The sequence below is a fragment of the Stegostoma tigrinum genome, chromosome 6, assembly GCF_030684315.1.
Source record: "Stegostoma tigrinum isolate sSteTig4 chromosome 6, sSteTig4.hap1, whole genome shotgun sequence".
NCBI classification, from domain to species: domain Eukaryota; kingdom Metazoa; phylum Chordata; class Chondrichthyes; order Orectolobiformes; family Stegostomatidae; genus Stegostoma; species Stegostoma tigrinum.
Window position 1 is genome coordinate 81666894 of NC_081359.1, and position 21467 is coordinate 81688360.

General features: G+C 40.6%; 1 protein-coding gene across 7 annotated transcripts in view; it reads left to right on the plus strand.

Annotated features, from left to right (window-relative positions):
• LOC125453068 (protein furry homolog) overlaps positions 1 to 21467 on the plus strand; it is a 301124-nt gene that overhangs the window by 250735 nt on the left and 28922 nt on the right. For 6 of the 7 annotated variants that reach the window (XR_009445855.1, XM_059646706.1, XM_048532133.2 and 3 more), the window contains exons 51-53: positions 1250 to 1423; positions 13195 to 13395; positions 18785 to 18946. Coding sequence is in view for 5 of the 7 variants with exons in the window: in XM_059646706.1 (XP_059502689.1) it covers positions 1250 to 1423; positions 13195 to 13395; positions 18785 to 18946 (537 nt within the window). In the remaining 2 variants the exon portion in view is untranslated. Of the gene's footprint in view, positions 1 to 1249; positions 1424 to 13194; positions 13396 to 18784; positions 19493 to 21467 lie in introns of all 7 variants that reach the window. The other variant, XR_009445856.1, reaches the window with a different exon arrangement.

Genomic DNA, 21467 nt, shown 5'->3' on the forward strand with positions numbered 1-21467 from the left:
TTATGTACCCAATCTTGTTCAATATGTGTACGTGATCTGTGATAAAGCACAAGCTGGAAATAATGTTGACAGTTGATTTAATTTTACAATTAAAATTGTAACAAAAATTATATTAAATAGTGAATGACAGTTTAATGGCAAGGATTAAACTGAATCAACAGTTTAAAAATGTGGACTAGAGCACCAACACATTCAGTTATGGAGAATTTGAAAATATTGCAGTCTCTAATTCTTTGGTGGTTTTCCATTGCCAGCTGCATCATCAGAGCACATTATCAAAATGAAATGTGTCTTCTAGAAGGTAAATTAGCCCAGGCTACTTGTCTATACCTTCCAACAAATAAAGGATAATTTTGTTGTCGGCCTGGCAACAGATATCCTGATCCCTTTACAAGTGGGGGATAGTTGCATGACCGAAAACAAGAGGGAGAGTTAGCAAATTAGAGGAGGAATCTAATAGCAGCCATATTAGATTTAAGTAAAGCCATGCAAGTTTTTTTGCAGACATTCAAAAGAATAAAAGGATGGATTCTACGTATATGTTTAAGGATCACAAATGTGTCTAGTCACATGTTTTATAAATTCGAAGTAAACACCTGTATAAATGTACGGTAAAATGTCAATATTAAGATTATTACACAAGTATGTTGATTAACTCTTGGAGTTTTACTCTTACAATTGTAAACTGGTGTGAAATATTATGATGATTTGGCATTTAAAAACATCGTTGCTTCCTTAGGTTGCAAAACATGCAGCAATTAGGAAGACAATGGCACATCTTTCTGCTGTCAATTAAAATCTTCACCATATCTAACTCTAGTTTCAGTTTTAAATACATTATGTCACTTAAAGTAATTTATTAAGCATATGGTCTAAAATAGTCAAGATTGCTATTTGTACTGAACAGGTCAAGCCATGAATTAGAGTTACTGTGGGATAATGGTAAAGTTAGCTGGTTGTGAACTTAAATAATTTTCAAGTAAACGTATCTGATGATCAAGTAAGATTCGTGAAGACTGATGAAAATGTTTTACAATGGAAACTGTATCATCTGGCTGATATTAATTCTTTTGTGCAAATGTCATTGGAATAATGCAGAGAAACGCTCTGAAATAATTCTTTTGTATTCTTATGGATACCTATGGTTATCCTGGGTATCCGTACTTTTTCTTTTACTTTGAGTAAGCATTCCATTAAATGTATGAATGCACCTAGTGGAAATACTACTAAACTGAGATATCTGTTTTAGGTTATTTTCTCCTCAAGTGGAGATCTTGATCTTATTGAACATCAGGCAAGCCTAGTGTCATCATCAGATGATGGTCCAAGGGAGCAAGAAAATATGGATGACACCACAAGTGAACAACAGTTCAGAGTTTTCAGAGATTTTGATTTCCTGGATGTGGAACTAGAGGATGGAGAGGTGAGGTTGTTTAAAATTTGCAATCAAAAGTCTCGTGGAGAAGATATAAGCTGGTGTTTTTGACAGAGACATGACTGACATCACAACGACATTGCAGCAAGGGGATCAGTGCTTGGAACTGAATATCCAAGGACATGCATCCTATTCGAAAGGATAGTCGGATGTGCAGAAGAGGGAGGGGTACGTTGTTTGTTTTTTAAAAAAATGAAATTAAATTTGACAGCAAGAAGCAATATGTCATTGGAAGGCTAGAATCTGTGCACATATTGTTGAGGAAGTGCAAAAGGGAAAAACTGATAAGAGCCTAATGAGCAGGATGTGGGGCAGAAAATAAATCAGGAAATAGAAAAGGCTTACAAGAAATAAGGGATAACTGTGTGAAGCTGGATGAACACAGCAGGCCAAGCAGCATAAGAGGAGCAGGAAAGTTTGATGTTTCAGTTCGAGACCCTTCTTCAGAAATGGGATCAGGGAAGGGGATTCCTGAAAGCACATAAGGATGGGGAGGGAAAAATGTCTTTGGTACTGGGGTGCTTTCCGGAGGAACCACTCTCTCTGTGACTCCCTGGTCCGCTCCATACTCCCTTCCAGCCCCACCACCCCTGGCACTTTTCCCTGCAACCGAAGCAAGTGCTACACCTGCCCCATACCTTCCCCCTCACCCCCATCCCAGGCCCTAAGAAGACTTTCCACATCAAACAGATGTTTACCTGCACATCTGTTAATGTGATATGTTGTATCCGCTGTTCCCATTGTGGCCTCCTCTACATTGGGGAAACCAAGCGGAGGCTTGGGGACTGCTTTGTGGAACACCTACACTCAGTTCTCAACAAACAACTACACTTCCCAGCCGCGAACCATTTCAACAACCCCCCACCACCCCCATGACTCCTTGGATGAATTGTCCATCCTGGGCCTCCTGCATTGCCACAATGTCGCCAGTCGAAAGATGCAGGAACAGTATCTCATATATCGCTTGGGCAGCCTGCAGCCCAAGGGTATCAATGTGGACTTCACAAGCTTCAAAATGTCCCCTCCCCCGACCACATCCCAAAACCTGCCCAGCTAGTCCCCACCTCCCTAACCATTCCTCCCACCTGAAGCCCCACCCACATCTCATACCCACTAACCTTATCCTTGACTTGTCTGTCTTCCCTGGACCGACCATCCCCTCCCTAACTCCCCATCTACATTAACCTTCACTGGCTCTGACCCCGCCTCTTTGACCTCTTTGTCCTCTCACCCTATCTTCTCCATTATCCATCTTCTATCCACCTCCCTCGTCTCCCTGTTTATTTCAGAATCCCCTTCCCCCCTCTCACTTCTGAAGAAGGGTCTCAACCCGAAAGGTCAAAATTTCCTGCTCCTCTGATGCTGCTTGGCCTGTTGTGTTCATGCAGCTTCACACCATGTTATCTCAGATTCTCCAGCATCGGCAGTTTCTACCATCTCTGTAACAAGAAATAGAGGACTTCGATATGCAGATGGACTGGGAAAATTAGGTAACTACAAAGACATGAGGGAAGAGCTGGCCAGAGTTGATTGGAAGTGGAGCAAGAAAGATAGTGGAGCAGCAATGACTGGAGATTCTGGGGTAATTCGGGAGGCACAACAGAAATTCACGCCAAGGGGAAGGTGAGGCAACTGTGGCTGATGAATGAACTTGGGTACAGCATAAAAACAAAAGAAAAAGCTTACAATATGGTGAAGATCAGGGGGAAGTCAGATGATTGATAAGCCTTTAAAAACCAGCAGAGGATAACTTTTAAAAAGCAATAAGGCAAGTAGAAGATGAACTATGAGAGTAAGCTAGGTGGTAATATAAAAGAATAGATATGTAAAATGTGAGGGAGAGGCAAAAGTGGACATTGGACAGCCGGAAAATAAGGCTGGAGAAGAAGTAATGGGGAACAAAAAAATGGTGGAGGAACTGAGTAGATACTTTGTGTAGTCTTCATTTTGGAAGACACCAGCAGTATGCCAGAATTTCAAGAGTCAGGGTCAAGAGGTGAGTGTGGTGGCCATCACTATATAGAAGGAGCTGGAGACACTGCAAGATCTGAAGGTGGATAAATCATCCAGACCAGATGGACAACGTGCCATGGTTCTGAAAGAGATAACTGAGGGGACCATAGAGGCATTGGTGGTGATCTTTCAGGAATCATGAGTCGGAGAGGATCTGAGAAAACTGAAAAATGACTAATGTAAAACCCATTTTAAGAAGGGAGAGAGACAGGAAATTATAGGCTAGTTGACCAGACCTTGGATGTTGGTAAGAGTTCATTATTAAGGATGAGGTTGCAAAACACTTGGAAGTACATGATCAGATTGGGCTGAGTCAGCATGGTTTTGTCAAAGGGAAGTCGTGCCTGACAGATCAGATAGGCTTCTCAAAGAATTCTATCAGCAACTTACATAAAGGACAGCCAGTGGATGTGATGTATTTGGATTTCCAGAAGGCCGTTGACAAGATGCAACACAGGAGGCTGCTAAATAAGAGCCCACAGTGTTAGGGGTAAGATACTGGCATGGATAGAGAATTGGCTGACTGGCAGAAGGCAGAGAGTGGGGATAAAGGGGTCTTTTTTAGGATGGCAGTCAGTGAATAGTGGAGTTCTGGAGTGATCAGCGTTGAGACCACAACTATTCAACATTAACAATCTAGACAAAATAACTGAGGACATTGCAACAAAGATCAACACATCAGCAAACTTTGCAACAAAGATGAGTGCTGGGCAGGTATAGTGTTGAGGAAGAGGAGCGGCTGCAGAAGGACTTGGACAAGCTAGGAGAGTTCACAAATACAATATGGGAAAGTGTGAGGTTATGCACTTTGGTAGGAAGAACAGAGGCACAGACTATTGTCTAAATGAGCAAAGGCTTTGGAAATCTGAAACACAAAGGGACTTAGGACCAAATTCAAAATTCTCTTAAGGTTAACATGCAGTTAAAGTTGGCAGTTGGGAAGACAAATGCAACTTTCTCAATCATTTTGAGAGAGCTGGAATAGAAGAGGAGGGATCATAGAATCCCTACAATGTGGAAACAGGCCCTTTGGCCAAAAAGCCCACACCAACACTCAAAGCGTCCCACCCAAACCCTTCACCCCAACAAATAACCTACACATCCCCGAACAATATAGGCAAGTTAGCATGGCCAATCGACATTGCCTGCATATCTTTGGACTGTGGGAGGAAACAGGAGCACCCGGAGGAAACCCACACAGACACTGGGAGAATGCGCAAACTCCACACACAGGCTGGAATTGAATCCTGGTCCCTGGCAGTGTGAGGCAGCAGTGCTAACCACTGAGCCACCGTGCCGCATTTTTAATACTTAGACCAGTTTTGGGCTCTGTATCTAAAGAAGTTGCGCTCCCCTCAGAAGGGGTCCAGAGGAGGTTTACACGAATGATCCTAGGCACAAAGGGCTTGTCATATGAGGAGCAGATGTAGACTCTGAGCCTACTCGATGGAGTTTAGAAGGATAAGGACGGATCTGATTGAAACTTGCAGAATACTGAGAGGCCTTGATAGCATGGGCATTGAGAAACTGTTTCCGCTCATAGGAGAGACTAGGACCCAAGGTCACACCTCAGAGTGAAGGAACTACCCTTTATAACTGAGATAAGTAGGAATTTCTTCAGCCAGAGAATGGTGAAGCTGTGCAACTCATTGCTGCAGAGGGCTGTGGAAGTCAAGTCATTGAGCATATTTAAGACAGAGGTAGATAGGTTCTAGATTAGTAACGGGATCAAAGGTTATGGGGGGAAGTTAGGAGAATGGGGTTGAGAAACAGATCAGCCATGATCAAGTTGCAGAGCAGACTTGATGGGCCAAATGGCTTAATTCTGCTCCTGCATCTTATGGTCTTAATGGTCTTATAACGGTAATTATATTTTTCTGCTAGCAATTATTAAAAAGCTGAAAACACATGACTGTTTTGAAACCAGAATGGTTAACAGATGTTCCATTATCATTAGAGATAACAAGGTGTAGAGCTGGATGAACACAGCAGACCAGGCAGCATCAGAGGAGCACGAAAGCTGATGTTTCGAGTCTGGACCCTTCTTCAGAAATGGGGAAGGGGAAGGGAACTCTGGGATGAATCGATCATGGAAGGTGGATAAAGGAGCAGATAGGTGGAGAGAAGATGGATAGGTCAAGGAGGCGGGCATGGAGCCGGTAAAGGTGAATGTACGTAGGGATTTGGGATGGGGGTTGGTCAACTGAGGGTAGATGGACAGATCAAGGAGGCAGAAATGAGGCTGGTAGGTAGAAGGTGGGGGTGGGGGTTGGTCAGTGAGGTGGGAGGAGCGGATAGATGGGAGAAAAGATGGACAGGTCAAGGAGGCGGGGATGAGCGGGGCTGATTTTGGGATAAGGTCGAGGGTGGGGAGATTTTGAAGCTTGTGAAGTCCACATTGAGACCATTGGGCTACAGAATTATTATTATTAACTTTGGCTAGATATGTTGTTATCTTCATTTATCACTTGCTAGAAATAACACTGAATTTGAACTTTATCCCTAAGAGGAATATAATGAGTCCACCAGCAAATTTTCAGAATGTCTTGCTCTCAAAAACTCATTTTCTCTGTCGTGTTAGATACCGCAATGAATCTGCAACTTGCCCTGTTTTATTTTTGAAGCTTCAAGTATACAAAGACATTATTGCTTCATAGACATTTTTGGCAGCAATGGATCGTAATGGTTAAAATAAGGATTACAAATTGTCTGTTGGTCATTGTTATCATTTTAAATAAACATACAACTGTGTACAATATGCATTTCAAGTTACAGAGATGCCACAATTCTACTTCAGTGAAGGTAGCTGATGATTCAAGTGGTCAGCTGCCTCTGTCAAATATATGTGCAAACCCTGGTCTGACTCTCATCCCATCATGTTCAGGGGTGTGACTTGAGATTTTGGACTATATTTTCCATGACAGAATCCCTCCAGCACTGCAAAAATCTGAGCCTTTGTCTTGACCATCAGCTTCCATTGACATGCAAACTCTTCAAAGACGTTAAACCAATTTGTGAAGGGCAATTAATTAAAGCAATATCTAGTAACAAACTGTTAGAATTTTACATAATTCAGAAACTGGAAAGTTATAAATTCATCTCTTGTCAGGCATTAGAGTTGGATGGGGATTTGTCAGCTGTTCTATTGAAAGGGACAATGCAAATTTTGGTTTAATTGGAAGTGAAGATAATTTTATTTCTTAGAAACTGAATATTATAATGTGTATTTTTAACCCTTTATTGCTGTCTAGGAACTTCAGGTAAGATATTCATTGTGCAGCTTGTGTGATGTGTTGCAGTCTGCATGTCATATATTTGTACTGCATTGTAGCTTATGAGCTTGTTGCATTATGTACTTTAATTGCCCTCATGAATTTTGATAGGTTGGGAAAGTTGTTTATGTGCATGAATGTAGAATTGATTGTTTGTACAACATTTAAAAGAATTGTGCTGCCTTTAAATTTGTAGCTACTGGGAGTATATATTTTGGTGATAATGATTTTGTTTCAAAGCATGAATAACTGCTAAAGGCAGCCTTAATGTCCAATTTTTTTTAATTTGCAATAACTCTGGCGTTCCACTGCTAGCTTGCGTACTACTTGACAATAACATGCTGTTCCTGTACATAATAGGCAATGTCATTGCTTGGTACTATAGTAAGGTGATTAGCCCAAGTCATTGAAAGACCATAGGTGTTTATCTCCATTAGAGAGAGACAATTGGTTATCTGTGGATTGAGGGGCATTACTTTTAAGGATGGGTCAAGCAGGGGAGGCAAACTTCCACAAGCTCCCATAATTGGGATAGGGATTGAGCTCGGATGGCATCACACTCTAACTATTCAAGATAACCAAAAGTTTTGTATTAACTTGAGGTAAGTTATGCCTTCAGTAATATTATATTCCATATTGTCAAAAGTTTGAACTCTTTGTTAGCATATTTGTAACTAGTTCAGGTATAATTCTGGAGAAATACAAATTGCTGTTACAATTCTTGCAGCTACATTTGAATAGTTAAGAGTTTTAAAATGTACTAATAAAAGATTTAAGACAAAATTATGGGTAATTATTCGTTTACATAAAAGTTCTTAAAGGGATTTGGGGATATTCCTTTTGAATTTTTCCAATTCTCTTCTAAAAACATAACTCATGCTTGGCTGAACTTGTATCAGCACAATCATTTCTTCTGAAACCTCCTTAAATGTTGTTTCTTCATATGAGCCTGATAATGGGCAGTCCTGAATGCGCGGGGTACCCAAATGGAAAATGAGGCATTTTTCTTCCATCTTGCGCTAAGCTCACTGGAGCACTACAGCAAGTCTTTGACAGAGATGTTGTAGGGAACTGGGTCATGTGCTGAAGTGACAGGCCACCGGAATCTCAGGATTAGTTCAGTGGACAGAACAGAGGTGTTCTTTAAAGCAGTCATCCACTGTGCATTTTGTGTCCTCAGTGTAGAGACCAAATTGTAAGCAATGATTCAGTAGACCAATTTAAGTGAAATGCAGATAAATTGCTGCTTCACCTAGAAGGTGTATCTGGGACCTTGGATAATGAGGAAAGAGGGGTGGAATGGGTAGGTTTTACACCTTCTGCAGTTGCATTGGAAGATGCTGCAGACTGAGTGGAGGAGGAGTGGGCAAACTGTCCCAGAAGGAATGACCCCTACAGAAGGCTGACAGGGCAGTACTTGAGCCCCATTGTTTAACACATAGTCCAGGGAAAAGGAAAACTCTCTGCACGCTTTGTGGACAGAACCTGTAGACATTGATGAATGGGGTGGCGGTCCTTAATTCGGCCAATGGCCGCATGTTGTCATACCTCCAGATAATGCCGGATTGGACTCAGATAGCAACCTGGCTCTGTGCTGTTTTCTGAGTGAAGTGGTACATTACAATAGTGCAGGAAGGAGGTCGAAGAGCAGTACTCCATTAAACAAGTGCCACAATCTTCTTTCTGCTACCTCACACTCTGTCAGGCCCAATACGTAATCTAACTCTGTTGCTGTGCACACATCTCACCAAGGCCACGAATCCAGGAGACTGAATTCAGTCAGTTTATCCCTCACCCTTCAGGCTTGATGCATTCCTGTCATGGTCTAATGTACCCTCCTGGTCAATGACCTGATCATCTACCTCATCTTCATTTTCACAAGATTATTGTTGCTCCTCCTCCTCAGCTGCAACCAGGACTGCCAAGCTTTGTTTGTTCCAGTTGTCAAGGGCATTGCATTCCACAAGTGATGCAGAACACCCTTGTGGGCTGTGCGGCATAGCTCCACCAGAGCACACATTGAAATGTCATCTGCAGTTCCTTTGTGTCTGAGCAACCGTCTTTATATGGCTGAAATGTCTTGGAAGGGAGCATGAAATTGAGTTCCTTGGCATGTAAGAGCCATGGCAGCGCCCAGGATAAATGGTGCAGACCTTCATTGGTTACTTGGTTTTCAGAAAGCATACATTCCTATGAGGCAAAAGTACACAAAAGGCAAAATAAGGAACAATGGTTAACAGGGATGGTTAAGGATAGGAGTAGATTAAAGAAAGCCTTTTTACTCAACAGAAGGTTTAAGACTGAGGATTAGCGTAATTTTGGATTTAAGCAAAGCAGAATTCAGAAATGGATCAATAAAGAAGGAACTAAATGTGAATGAAAATAGCGATAAACAGATCGTAAAAGTTTCTATAGGTATGTAAAAAGAGAAATGATTTAGTCAGATGGGGGCCCGTTACAGGCAGAAATAGAGTTTATAATAGGAAATAGAGAAATGACAGAGATAAAGAAGTATTACGCATTCTTTCACAGAGAAATCGCTCTGAAATAACTAAGATTCAAAGATCTAGTTAGAATACGGAACTGAAGGAAATTACTTTGTGTAAAAAGTAGCATTGAAGAAATTTATGGGACTGCATGTTGACAGACCTATTAGACCTGGGAGCAGAATTAGGTTATTTGGCCCATTGAAACTGCTTCACTATTCAGGTGAGATCATGATGGACCTGATAATCTTCAATTCCACATTCTTGTCTTTTCCCTATAACTCTTGATTCCCTTACTGATTAGAAATCTATATAAGCCTAGAATATACATCATTCGACAGTCCTCAGTGATAAAGCACCCTACAGATTCACTGCCTTCTGAGGGAAGAAATTCCCCTTCATTTCTGTCTTGATTGGACAACCCCTTACTATGAGATTATGCCATCTGGTCCTAGCCTCACCCGCTATGAGAAAAAACTTCTCAGCACCTATCCAGTCAAGACTCCCTAAGAATCTTGTTTGTTTCAATAGGATCACCTCTCATTCTTCTAAACTCTGATGAATACCAGCCCAAACTGTTCAACCTCTCCTCAAAAGAAAATCTGTCCTTACCCATGATCAACCTAGTGAATCTTCTCTGGATTGTCTGCAATGCTAGTATGTTTTCAGTTAGATAAGGAGACCAAAGCTGCTCAAGATGTGGTCTGACTAGAACCTCGCACAGTTTTAGCAAGACTCTGCTATTCTGATACCCTAAGCTAATTGAAATATTTTTTCTGACATTGTATTATTTCTTTCATTAAACTGTACGGTTACTGTTAGAGCATCTATACACCAATCGTAAATAAGAGGAGTCTATAATGTCTGGCTTCAAATGTCAATTTTTATATCTGCTCAGAGTAAGACAGTACACAGCAAAAAGACAGTCCAGTGACCTGTATTGTGCGTGGCCATTTTTACACATTGCTTGCAGTTTCAGAGGAAGTGGATGGAGCCTTCAAACTTATGTCAAGTTGCAGCTAAGAAACACCCGGGGTTGTGGAAGTGCTGTTGGGGCATCTTAAAGTGCTGCTAACAGCTGTATGATCACTGAGCTAGCCTTCTGAACCTCCCATTGTCAAAGGAGCCAAGAAGCCAAAGTTGATGAAAGAGCTTCATGACGAGTGGCACCCTCCTCTTCCTTGGTGAAATTGTCAGTCCTTGGGTTGTCCAGGTGTATGAAGGAGACCATCAGTTGGTATGCAGCTGAAATTCCCTCCAGATATCTTTGAGTCACCAGCTAATGCTGACCTGTACAGAGAACATAGTGTGAACTGTGAACATCACTGTTAAGTTCCTGCAAGTACTACAAGGACTGCTCCATGTGGCTATTCATTGGGTTCATCACTTTCTCAGTGGAGGAGCTTATGCTTTCATAGATATTTGCCGTTTGCCTTTGGCACACATGAGCTGAATGGGGTCTTTCATTCTGTGCCTTTTGGCACTTTTCCCCTGATAACAAGCTCCTCACCACTGACACCCTAGCTCAACATATTTGAGAACCCACCAAGGCGAGAGTATCTGTACTGATGGATGGTTTGCTTGTAAGGTATGGTAATGCTTCTTCTGTTCTTCTTTGGCCATCATTGATGGAGGGAAGGAAAGTCATTTTGGAGAGCAGAAGCTTTTGGTATGCTAATCCCTCCCAAGGCAATTCAAGGCTTAGCATTCAATCAGATGGATGTCAACCAGGAATGCTGATTTTGCACTGGCCAACTTTCTCCTGGCATGTGGATCCTGGCTTTTTCTATTGCTCAGTCTTCCACTGCCATGATGAGTAATGGTTATCTCCCTGTCAGTTTGTCCTCAACCCTGCATTATTTGTGTGTTTCATTTACAAGGACAAAGTGCATCATTACAAGGAACTGTTATGGTCTGTGGTGTCTGCTTCGGATGGCAGATCTTCTGACAGTAAAATGGCAATTCTAAGAAGTCAGTAAGCTTCCTGGACATCCATCATTCCCATGTTCAGGAGTAGCGTGGCCCAGAGGCCCCCCAGCTTATGTATTTGCATAATGGTGAATATATGGAGACCTTTGTGAATTGGACTAGCATTGCCAGAGCATTAACAGCACTAGACCCAAGTTCTTTAGATGCTTCTGCTGTTGACAGTGGCTGTGATTTCTGCCTCAGCTCCTCTGTGTTTGAGTGAAACATGGAGCCCAAAGTTCAGTTTTTCCTTAATCATGTAAATGTCAGCCACAGTATATTTGATGCCATGGTGAGTTTAAAGCAGGGCAGCACTTGCATTGCGCATCCCTATAGTTGCTAATTGACTGTGATGCTGACCTCCAATTAAAGATCTCTGATGTGATACTCAACATTAATTTCTTCTTCACTGGCCCATCAAGACAGCTAGAGCACTCAGAAACAGTCTCAAATTCCATTTTCTCATCCCAGTATGAGAATCTAGCCTAATTACTCTGAAGTTTCTCATATCCTTTCAGACCACGGTTGTCCTTTTGTCATAAAGCTATTTTACTTTGTTTTCAGTGGCCAAATGTAAGCAGGTTCCTTCACTTACTGGGAGGATCGAGCTCCTTCACTTAACTTTCTCCTTCAGTGAAATTATCTCTCCCTTCTCCCCTGACTCCCACCCCCAACTCACCAATTTCAGCAAAGAGATCTGAATGAAGTAAGAAGTTGGAAAATATTACGTTTATTCTTCTGCTTTCTATAGAATGTGGTAAGGTGTCTTCTGACTGGTATGTGTAATGATATTGTAAATGCATATATAAATATTTCTGCTGTTTGGCTTTTCAAACTAAATGAACGGAGATTCGCTACTGAAAGGTTTCTGCTGTAGCTCCACAAAATGGACAGATTCTAAGCAACTCTATCTACCTCAAGACAGCCAAGTGACTGGAAGCAGCAAGTGCATCTCCTGGACTCATACCTATTAGGTGTATCCTCGTGATTTCACAGACATTTAGTGAGAACACTTGTGGAGAACTGGAGAACACATGGAGAGATCCATTGTATAACTGTGGAGATCATACACCAAGTTTGTGTGAGGCCACAATCTTTTAGAAACTGGTCATTTAGTTTAGCAAAAATAAAAATTCCAAACCACGAAGACCTATATGAAAGCAGACAGAGTTTTTATCCCATTTTAGGTGGGAACAGGGTGGGTAATTAACCATAAATTACAGTGTAACCCTTAACACCCATTTGTATCAACATCCAGTTTGCTGCAATATTGAAATAGCCCAGGAAACAAATTAGCAGCTCAAATGTACTCACTATATGTTGTCTGGTTTTAAGCCATTTTAGAACTTTCATCAATCTTAGTTTCTCTCTGACCATGGAACTGGACATTAAGGATTGCTAGTTTAGCTATTTAAAGTAATCACTGCAAACTGTTCTGAAAAACCTTGAAAAAGTTTTTTTTTAAATCAATAACTCAATTATCATTATCCTTCCAATTCTGGCTTGCATTGAATTTGCCTTTTAGCAATGTTAATTTGCTGCCATCATTGTAATGACATCCAGTCATGGATATGTTTCAGGTTCTACACCAACGTGAACAGATGGGCATAGGGACACCCTAACCACAGACCGCTAATATATGATAGTTAAAATCCCCCCAATAATTTCTAGAGAATGTCTATCTCCATTTCAATTTGTGGCTAAATAGTACATTTACCAACCCATTTACTTGCCTGCATGCCTGTCTGTTGCAATTATTGGTAAAAGGGGAAATATGATTTGAATAATTGATACTAGTGGCTAGATAGATATGACTTGTACTAATTTATTTATGTAAACTTTTTTGAAGTGCTGAAATAAAGTTTTATCAGTATTTGAATTATTGTAACTTTGAGTATAGGCTTGCAAACCCATGTTTTAATTTTTTTGTCACATACAAATGCTTATTATTACTCATAGTGCATTTTGATCTACTGACTGTAATTTTTGTGAATGATGTTTCAATTTCCTTTTCTTTCAGGGTGAGAGTATGGATACCTTTAATTGGGGAGTACGGAGGCGTTCTCTTGACAGTCTAGACAAGGGAGAAATGCAGCTTCTGGACGAGAGCCAGCTTTCAGGAAGCACACCCAGTCTAAGTAAAATTAATCACGAAGATTCAGATGAGTCCTCTGAAGAGGAGGCACTTACAGCTAGCCAAATTCTGACACGATCACAATTAGTAAGATAATTCTTTATAATCTATCGTGCAAACCTCCAAAAGAACTAATAAATAAAAATATTTTGTAATATCTTGCATCAGAACCCAGATATGTACAATGTATTTTAAACTAAATTCAAAAAATAAACATACCTGCGTTCTTTTCGGAGGAATTTTCTCCTGTTCCCTTTCGAGGTCTTTACAAGTCACGCACAAACAGCTGCCAAAGAAGTAAGCAAATAGTCAACTAGAATATTTCTCTTTGTAGCTTAGCTTAAGTATCAAATAGAACATAGAACAATACAGTGCAGAACAGGCCCTTCGGCCCTCGATGTTGCGCCGACCTTACTATTTATTTTTGCATCTGGAAACAATGTATTCAGTGAGGAACTGGGATATAAGATGTACTCCACAGCCCTATTGCATTACATATTTGTTGATCAGTTTATAATGTTCCTTTGTATAAAGGAATATTTTTAACCTCACATTTAAAAACATTTATAAGTGAGGTCCTTTCATTATCCTGAAAAAACCACTTCAACGTAAAGAAACTAAAGAACTATGTATTCTCGACATTAGAAACAAAAACAGGAATTGTTGGCAAAACTCAGCAGGCCTGGCAACATCAACTTTTTCGATCCAGTGACCCTCCTTCAGTTTTACTTCCACCTCAACACAACATAAGTAACTACCTTATGATAATATTGTGCCATGTTTTGCTCAACAGTGTTTATTTTCTAATATTGCACTGTAAGTAACATATGTTTATACATTGTGAATCTGCTATTTTCTGAATGTTATGAACTCAACACTTACTCCAGTATCAGTTAACTCAATTTTACAAAATTGTCCTCCATGTAATGTTTTCTTTTATGCAAATTCTACACAAAATCTACTATATGATAAAACATGAGGCAGTCATAACCCCAGTTTTTAAATATAATTTTAAATGCTAAATTTATTCTTTCAAACTCCTTCATGCATATAGAGTGTTAGAGATATGGAGTGAGCTCCCATGTGTTGGAGAGCTGAAGTAAAAATGAGAGTCATTTGGATATACGTTACCATATGCTATTTTAAAGAATTTATTCCTGGTAGAATAAATTGATAATTGGTAAGATTCATTTGCTTGCCTCTGTCTAGTGTCAAGCTGATCAAGTGAAGAAATTACCTCAATTGTTTCTGCAAACAATTCTGTAACGGCATGGTCCAACATCTATTACTGCCTGAAAAAATGTTTGTTGTCGTGTCATCTTGATATTTTGTCTATGTTTAAATAGATCTGAAATTTTTAGCTAAAATTAATACACGTAATTAAAGGGAAGTAATTGATTTGATTAGATGATGTTTTAGGTCAAAGACAAGTATGTATACAAACTAGAAAGAAGTGACTATCCCACAAGCATTCATTCTGGAGCCTCACTACTCACTGTTTATTAGTGGTTTAAAATAGATAGCTATATGTCAAAGTTTGACAACCACACCAAAAATTAGTGGCGAAGAAAGCAATGCAGATAACAGTGTAAAATTATAGGTACCTTTTATATATTAAATAAGTCAGCAAATCTTTAGCGTACAGATTTCAGTGTTGGTATTAATGAGATCGTCATCTATTTTAGACCAAAAAAAGATAAATCCAAATATTCTCCAGGTGGTGAAATGTTAAGCATGGTAAATGGTCCAAGTAGGGTCTAGAAATCCATTTAAACAGGTAAATAAAATGTAGCTCTCGGATACAAAGAAAGCATTCAAAAGACGAAAACAATATATCTTTATAACTGGACAGATGGAATAGACCTGGGATCTAAGGGTCATGAAAGGCGGTGGGACAGAAAGGAAAATAGAGTTGAGTTTTATCATATAGTAGATATGGTATAGAATTCCTGTAAAACAAAACAAATTACATGGAGAATAATTTTGTAAAATTGTCTTCACTGATACTGAAAGAGGTGATGCATTCATATAATCAGAAAATAGCAGATTCCTAAATATAAGCAGATGTATTACAGACAGTGCAATCTTCACAAAGCTTTTATTCACTCTACATTGAGGTAGAACAAAAACTGAAGAAGGATCATTGGACCCAAACTGTTAACTCTCCTTTCTCTTCGTAGATGCTGCCAGACTTGCTGAGTTTTGCCAACAATTTCAGTTTGACTTTATCTGCAGTTCTTCGGTTTTTCAGTTTTATATTGAGGTAGTGTTTTTCAGATTATGAAAGGACCTCACTTATGAAGCATAGAGTCATACAGCACACAGAAACAGAACCCTTCGGTCCAACCCGTCTGTGCTGGCCCAGCTTCCCAAACTGAACTAGTCTCATTGCCCTAGTTTGGCCCATGTCCTTCTAAACCTTTTCTATCCATGTACCCATCAAATTGTCATATTGTAGGCACTTCTATCACTTCCTCTAGCAATTTGTTCTGTAAACGTACCACCTTTTGTGTGAAAAAGTTGCCCCTCAAGTCCCTTTAAACATTTCCCTTCTCACCTTAAAGCTATGTCCCCTAGTTTTGGACTTCCTACCCTGGGGAAAGGGCCTTCCTGTTCACCTGATACACCTCTCATGATTTTATAAATCTCTAGTTGGTCACTCCTCAGCCTGTTATGGTACAGGGGGAAAATAAATAAGCCCCAGCCAATCCACCCTTTCCTTGTAACTCAAACCCTCCAGTCTTGGTAACATACTTGTAAATCTTTGCACCCTTTCCCATTTAATAACATTCTTCCTATAGTAGGGTGACCAGAATTGTATGCAGTATTCCAAAAAGGGCCTTACCAATATCTTATTCAGCTGCAACATGACATCCCAACTCAGCTGTCATCTTACTGAATTGTGGATGAGTTTCAACAGGCCAAATAATTTATTCCTACACCTAATTTCCCAGTATAAAAGGAAGAAATTATTATTACAATTGTACAAAGCACTAGTTAGATCTCATCTGAGTGATTGTGTGCGCATTTCTGGAAACCATATGTTACAAAGGATGTGATAATGGGAACTGCAGATGCTGGAGAATCCAAGATAACAAAGTGTGGAGCTGGATGAACACAGCAGGCCAAGCAGCATCTCAGGAGCACAAAAGCTGACGTTTCGGGCCTAGACCCTTCATCAGATGAAGGGTCTAGGCCCAAAACGTCAGCTTTTGTGCTCCTGAGATGCTGCTTGGCCTGCTGTGTTCATCCAGCTCCACACTTCGTTACAAAGGATGTATTGGCCTTTGGAAGATATGCGATGCAGATTTGCCAGAATATTACCAAGCTGCAAGCATTAAATTATAGGGAGAAATTACAATAGCAGGCTTTTATTACCCAGAATATAGAAGCATTAGAGAATTGATTGAGGCGATTATTACTTTGAAATACTCATAGAAAGAAACCTCTGTACTAGTGCAAGAGTCTAGGACAAGGAATTCAGAGCCAGGCTATTCGAGAGAGTTAGGAAACGCTTCTTTTTGCAAAGGTTGTTTAGATTTAAAAACCTCTCCCACCAACAGATAGTTGATTCTAGCTCAGCTAATCGTTTTACATAGGGGATTGATACATTTAAATTGGGGATTGATGGATGTCTGCAGCCTCAAAATGGGTAAATGGAGTTATCTACAAATCAGCTGTGATCTCATTAAATGGAGGAAGCAAAGAGAAGGGGGTGAATTTTGCAGTTTCCTCACTTTTGTATTTGAAGGAGGGGGCACATGGAATAAAATGGATTGCTAATTCACTGCATTCACCCACTTCCAAACTGCCTCCTATGTTATAGAGAATTGGGTACTGTTGGATAAAGTTTAATATTGAAGATTATCTGTCTAGAATGTAGTGTAATCTGATCAATTTGTAAGAATTTTGGTAGGGAAGGCAAAACATCTTAGGATTTGGTAGGGTGGAGAACAATATCCATAGATCACCCACGATTCTTAGTAACAATTTCTAATTTACTAAGATAACTCAGAGTTATGTGTTATCACGCATTAAACTGCATTGTGTTTGAGACAAGAGCCTCTTCTCATTAAGATTCACTTGTGATTTTCCTCCATCAGGAGGCTCTTAGTCTCATTCAAGGAAAGAAGTTGTGGCAGGAATCTATCCTCAACCACAGGCTGGTATTGCTTGGTATTGTCGCCCATACAACAGGAGCACTTTCGCAAGCCTGACCATCCTTCAGCCTATTGAGCATCTTAAATGGCTTTTAATTGGTAACTCAATCGGTGTTACCAATAATAGGGTAGACAGGCAATGTGAAATGTTGACTAGTCTGCAACTTTTCCAACTTGAATATGGTGGTTACCTATTTTGGGAGGTCCGCTGTGCCCGTTAGGGACAGTCTTTCCCATAAGATAGTACAGCACATTTGTATTTGCCATCCCATATACCAGCCTCCCAAACTGAAACCACACCACTACACCCTTGATAGAATCCCTGACCCCTTCCCAACTAAATACCCTGGACTTTCCTTTCAGACCGGAATCCATGATATTTGTTTCTGGACTGTCTTCCAGGCACAGCAGCAGCCACACCTGCATTCTGATAATCCTCCAACTGTTCAGCTGTAGCTGTGTCCCTGTCGGGTAGAAGTCTTACTCTCACCTCGTTAACCCTCAGGTCTGGCAGTGTCTGTGGAGACAATTGTATCAGAGATAATGGGAACTGCAGATGCTGGAGTATCTGAGATAACAAAGTGTGGAGCTGGATGAACACAGCAGGCCAAGCAGCATCTTAGGAGCACAAAAGCTGATGTTTCGGGCCTAGGCCCTTCAGCAGAGAAGCCGGAAACATCAGCTTTTGTGCTCCTAAGATGCTGCTTGGCCTGCTGCGTTCATCCAACTCCACACTGTGTTATCTGTGGACAAAGGTAGAGTTAACATTTCAGTCTGATGACCCTTCTTCAGAACTCTGAAGTTCAGTTTTGAAGAAGGGTCTCCGGACCTGAAACATTAACTCTGCTTTCTCTCCACAGGTGCTGCCAAACCTGTTGCATTTTCTTCAGCAATTTATTTTCTGATTTCCAGCATCCACAGTTCCTTGGGGTTTTCTAATCATAATATGACACTTGGATAGCACCATGATTTCTGTTCAGTAGTCAGAAGGTTTGTTTTGGCAAGTTTGCAGAGCACTATTTAAAGATATTACGCCATTTTTTGAAAAAATTAACACAAAAACAAATAAAAAGAACTTGCATCAATATGTACAAACATTATAGTATGTCAAAATTAAGGTTATTTTTGTTTGATTTTCTCCATTTGCCTACTCAAACGCCTTCAAATTTTGCTGTGAAAAATGGTACAGTACTTTATTAAACATTATGTGCACCTGGATTATATGTGACGTTTAATTTGGTTCTGACTGGTATTGTGTCATCTCATTAAATCATAATGATGACATTAATCTTTCCTATTAAATTTGTATTCTGCAGATAATGAATTTTGTACCTAATGAAGACGTGTGTCACTTGGATTCATTATCAACTTCGGGTGACACAGCCTCTGCAGATCCACTTTCAGTTAGCACAAGAACTCCTAGTCTAGAGGTGTCTCTGGCTGATGAAACAAGCCAGCAGGTGGCTGGGAGATCAAAGGTGAAGGGGCTTTGGTGGTGCACTAATGAATGGTCATGATAACTAAGTATTTCCAGATTTATTCTGTGCTTATAATAACCTTGGAAGTAGGTGGTATGGGTAACCTTCGATTATGGTGGCTTGCTTGTGTGTGAATATGCATGTTTTTGCAACCTTTTGGTCAATTTTCTTGACAACAGAATTGCTTCATTAAGAACTTTGCACTTTAACAATACAATTGTTGATAATTGCCTGTTACTAATTTATACTAATTTGCTTCACAACGAAACTTGATTTTGAAAAGCTTCTGTGATCATGAAAAAAGCTCTGAAGGGGTTGAGGCTATTCTTTAACCTGTTTTAACCTCATGTTTATATCAAAATTATGAATGACTGCATTTGCAATATTGATTCTGTGGTGTCTGGGAGATTACTCTTGCTGTAAGGCCATACTTGCTGGTATCCAACAAAAATATTACACTGCAGCTGTTCAAAAATGTTCAATCTTACGCACAAGTGGATACAGTCAGCAGTCCAATGTGACATGGTTACTGTTTCTGACATAAAGGTTGGTGACGGAGTCTAATTTCTAAATACATAATAATACATAGCTAAAATAAGTATTTAAGGGAATATTTACATTTGAAAGATAAAAAAGGATTGTTTGAAACATTGGAGATAACAAAGTTTGAAATATTGTTCTTATTCTAAGGTATTTTTAATTTGCACAATTGGTAATTACATTGGCATATTAAACATTATGTTTCATATATATTTTAGTTAATTTCTATTACTCCTTATTCACTCATATGACAAATGAGTAGTTTATACTGTTTGAGAAATTTTCTGAATATTAAATTGGACTTCTGGAACTCGGTGTTTTCTGCTACAATGTTGATAAAACTGAAGATTTTAACAGAATATTCATCCATCCCATAAGAAATCTGCCTGCTATCAGCAGGACCAGTGGTGTGAAGCATGTAAAATGAGAGAAAGTACAACAAAATATTGAATAGGAAAAATACAGTTACTCAGGTGTTGGGCATTTTTAAGTATTTAGGCCTGAATAAAATGTATCTTGGGCTTTTGAGAAGGCCATCAAATGGTCATCATTTTCTAGTATAAGAGATAACAAGGTGTAGAGCTGGATGAACACATCAGGCCAAGCAGCATCAGAGGAGCGGGAAAGCTGACGTTTCGGGTCTAGACCCTACTTCAGAAATAGGGGAGAAGAAAGGGATTCTGAAATAAGTAGGGAGAGAGGGGGAGGTGAATAGGAGATGGTTAAAGGAGAAGATAGGTGGAGAGGAGACAGGTCAGAGAGGCGAGGTTGGAGACAGTGAAGGTGACTGTAGATGGGGACTTAGGGAAAAGTTGGTCAGTCCAGGGAGGACGGACAGGTCAGGGAGGTGGGATGAGGCTGGCAGGTAGGAGGTGGGAGGAAAGACAGGTTAGGGAGGCGGGGATAAGCTTGGCTGACTTTAGGATGCGGTCAGGGGAGGGGCGATTCTGAAGCTTGCGAAATCCACATTGATACCATTGGGCTGCAGGGTTCCCAAGTGAAATATGAGATGCTGTTCCTGTATCTTTCGGGTGGCATCATTGTGGCACTGCAGGAGGCCCAGAATGGACATGTCGTCCAAGGAGTGGGAGGGAGAAATGGTTTGCAACTGGGAGGTGCGTCGATTGTTGTGAACCGAGCGTCAGTGTTCCGCAAAGCGGTCCCCAAGCCTCTGCTTGGCTTCCCAGATGTAGAGGAGGCCACATTGGGAACAGCAGATACAGTATACCACATTAGCAGATGTGCAGGTGAACATCTGTTTGATGTGGAAGGTCTTATTGGGGTCTGGGATGGTGGTGAAGAGGGAGATGTAGGGGCAGGTGTAGCATTTCCTGCGGTTGCAGGGAAAAGTGCCGGCTGTGGTGGGGCTGGTGGGAATTGTGGAGCGGACAAGGGAATCACAGAGAGAGTGGTCCCTCCAGAAAGCAGATAAGGGTGGGGAGGGAAAAATGTCGTTGATAGTGGGGTCAAATTACAGATGGCGGAAGTGCTGCAGAATGATGCGTCAGATCCAGAGGTTGGTGGGGTGTTACACGAGGAAGAGGAGAATTCTGTTTTGGTTGTTATTGTGGGAAGGGTATGCGAGAGACATGGTCGAGGGCGTTTTCAACCACTGTGGAGGGCAAGTTGTGGTCCTTGAAAAACGAGGACATCTGGGATGTACTGGAGTGGAACACCTCATCTTGGGAGCAAATGCGGTGGAGGCAAAGGAATTGGAAATAGGGGATGGCCTTTTTGCAGGAAGGTGGGTAAGAGGATTTGTATTCTAGGTAGCTGTGGGAGTCGGTAGGCTTGAAATGGATATCGGTTTCCAGGTGGTTGCTAGAGATGGAAACAAAGGCCCAGGAAGTAGAGAGAGGTATCAGACATGGCATTTTTGCAGGAAGGTGGGTAAGTGGAGGTGTACTCTATCATTTTCTAGCACTTCTGTTAAGAGGCATGTTGCTGGAAGATTGGAGAACTGCTAACATTATTGTTTGAA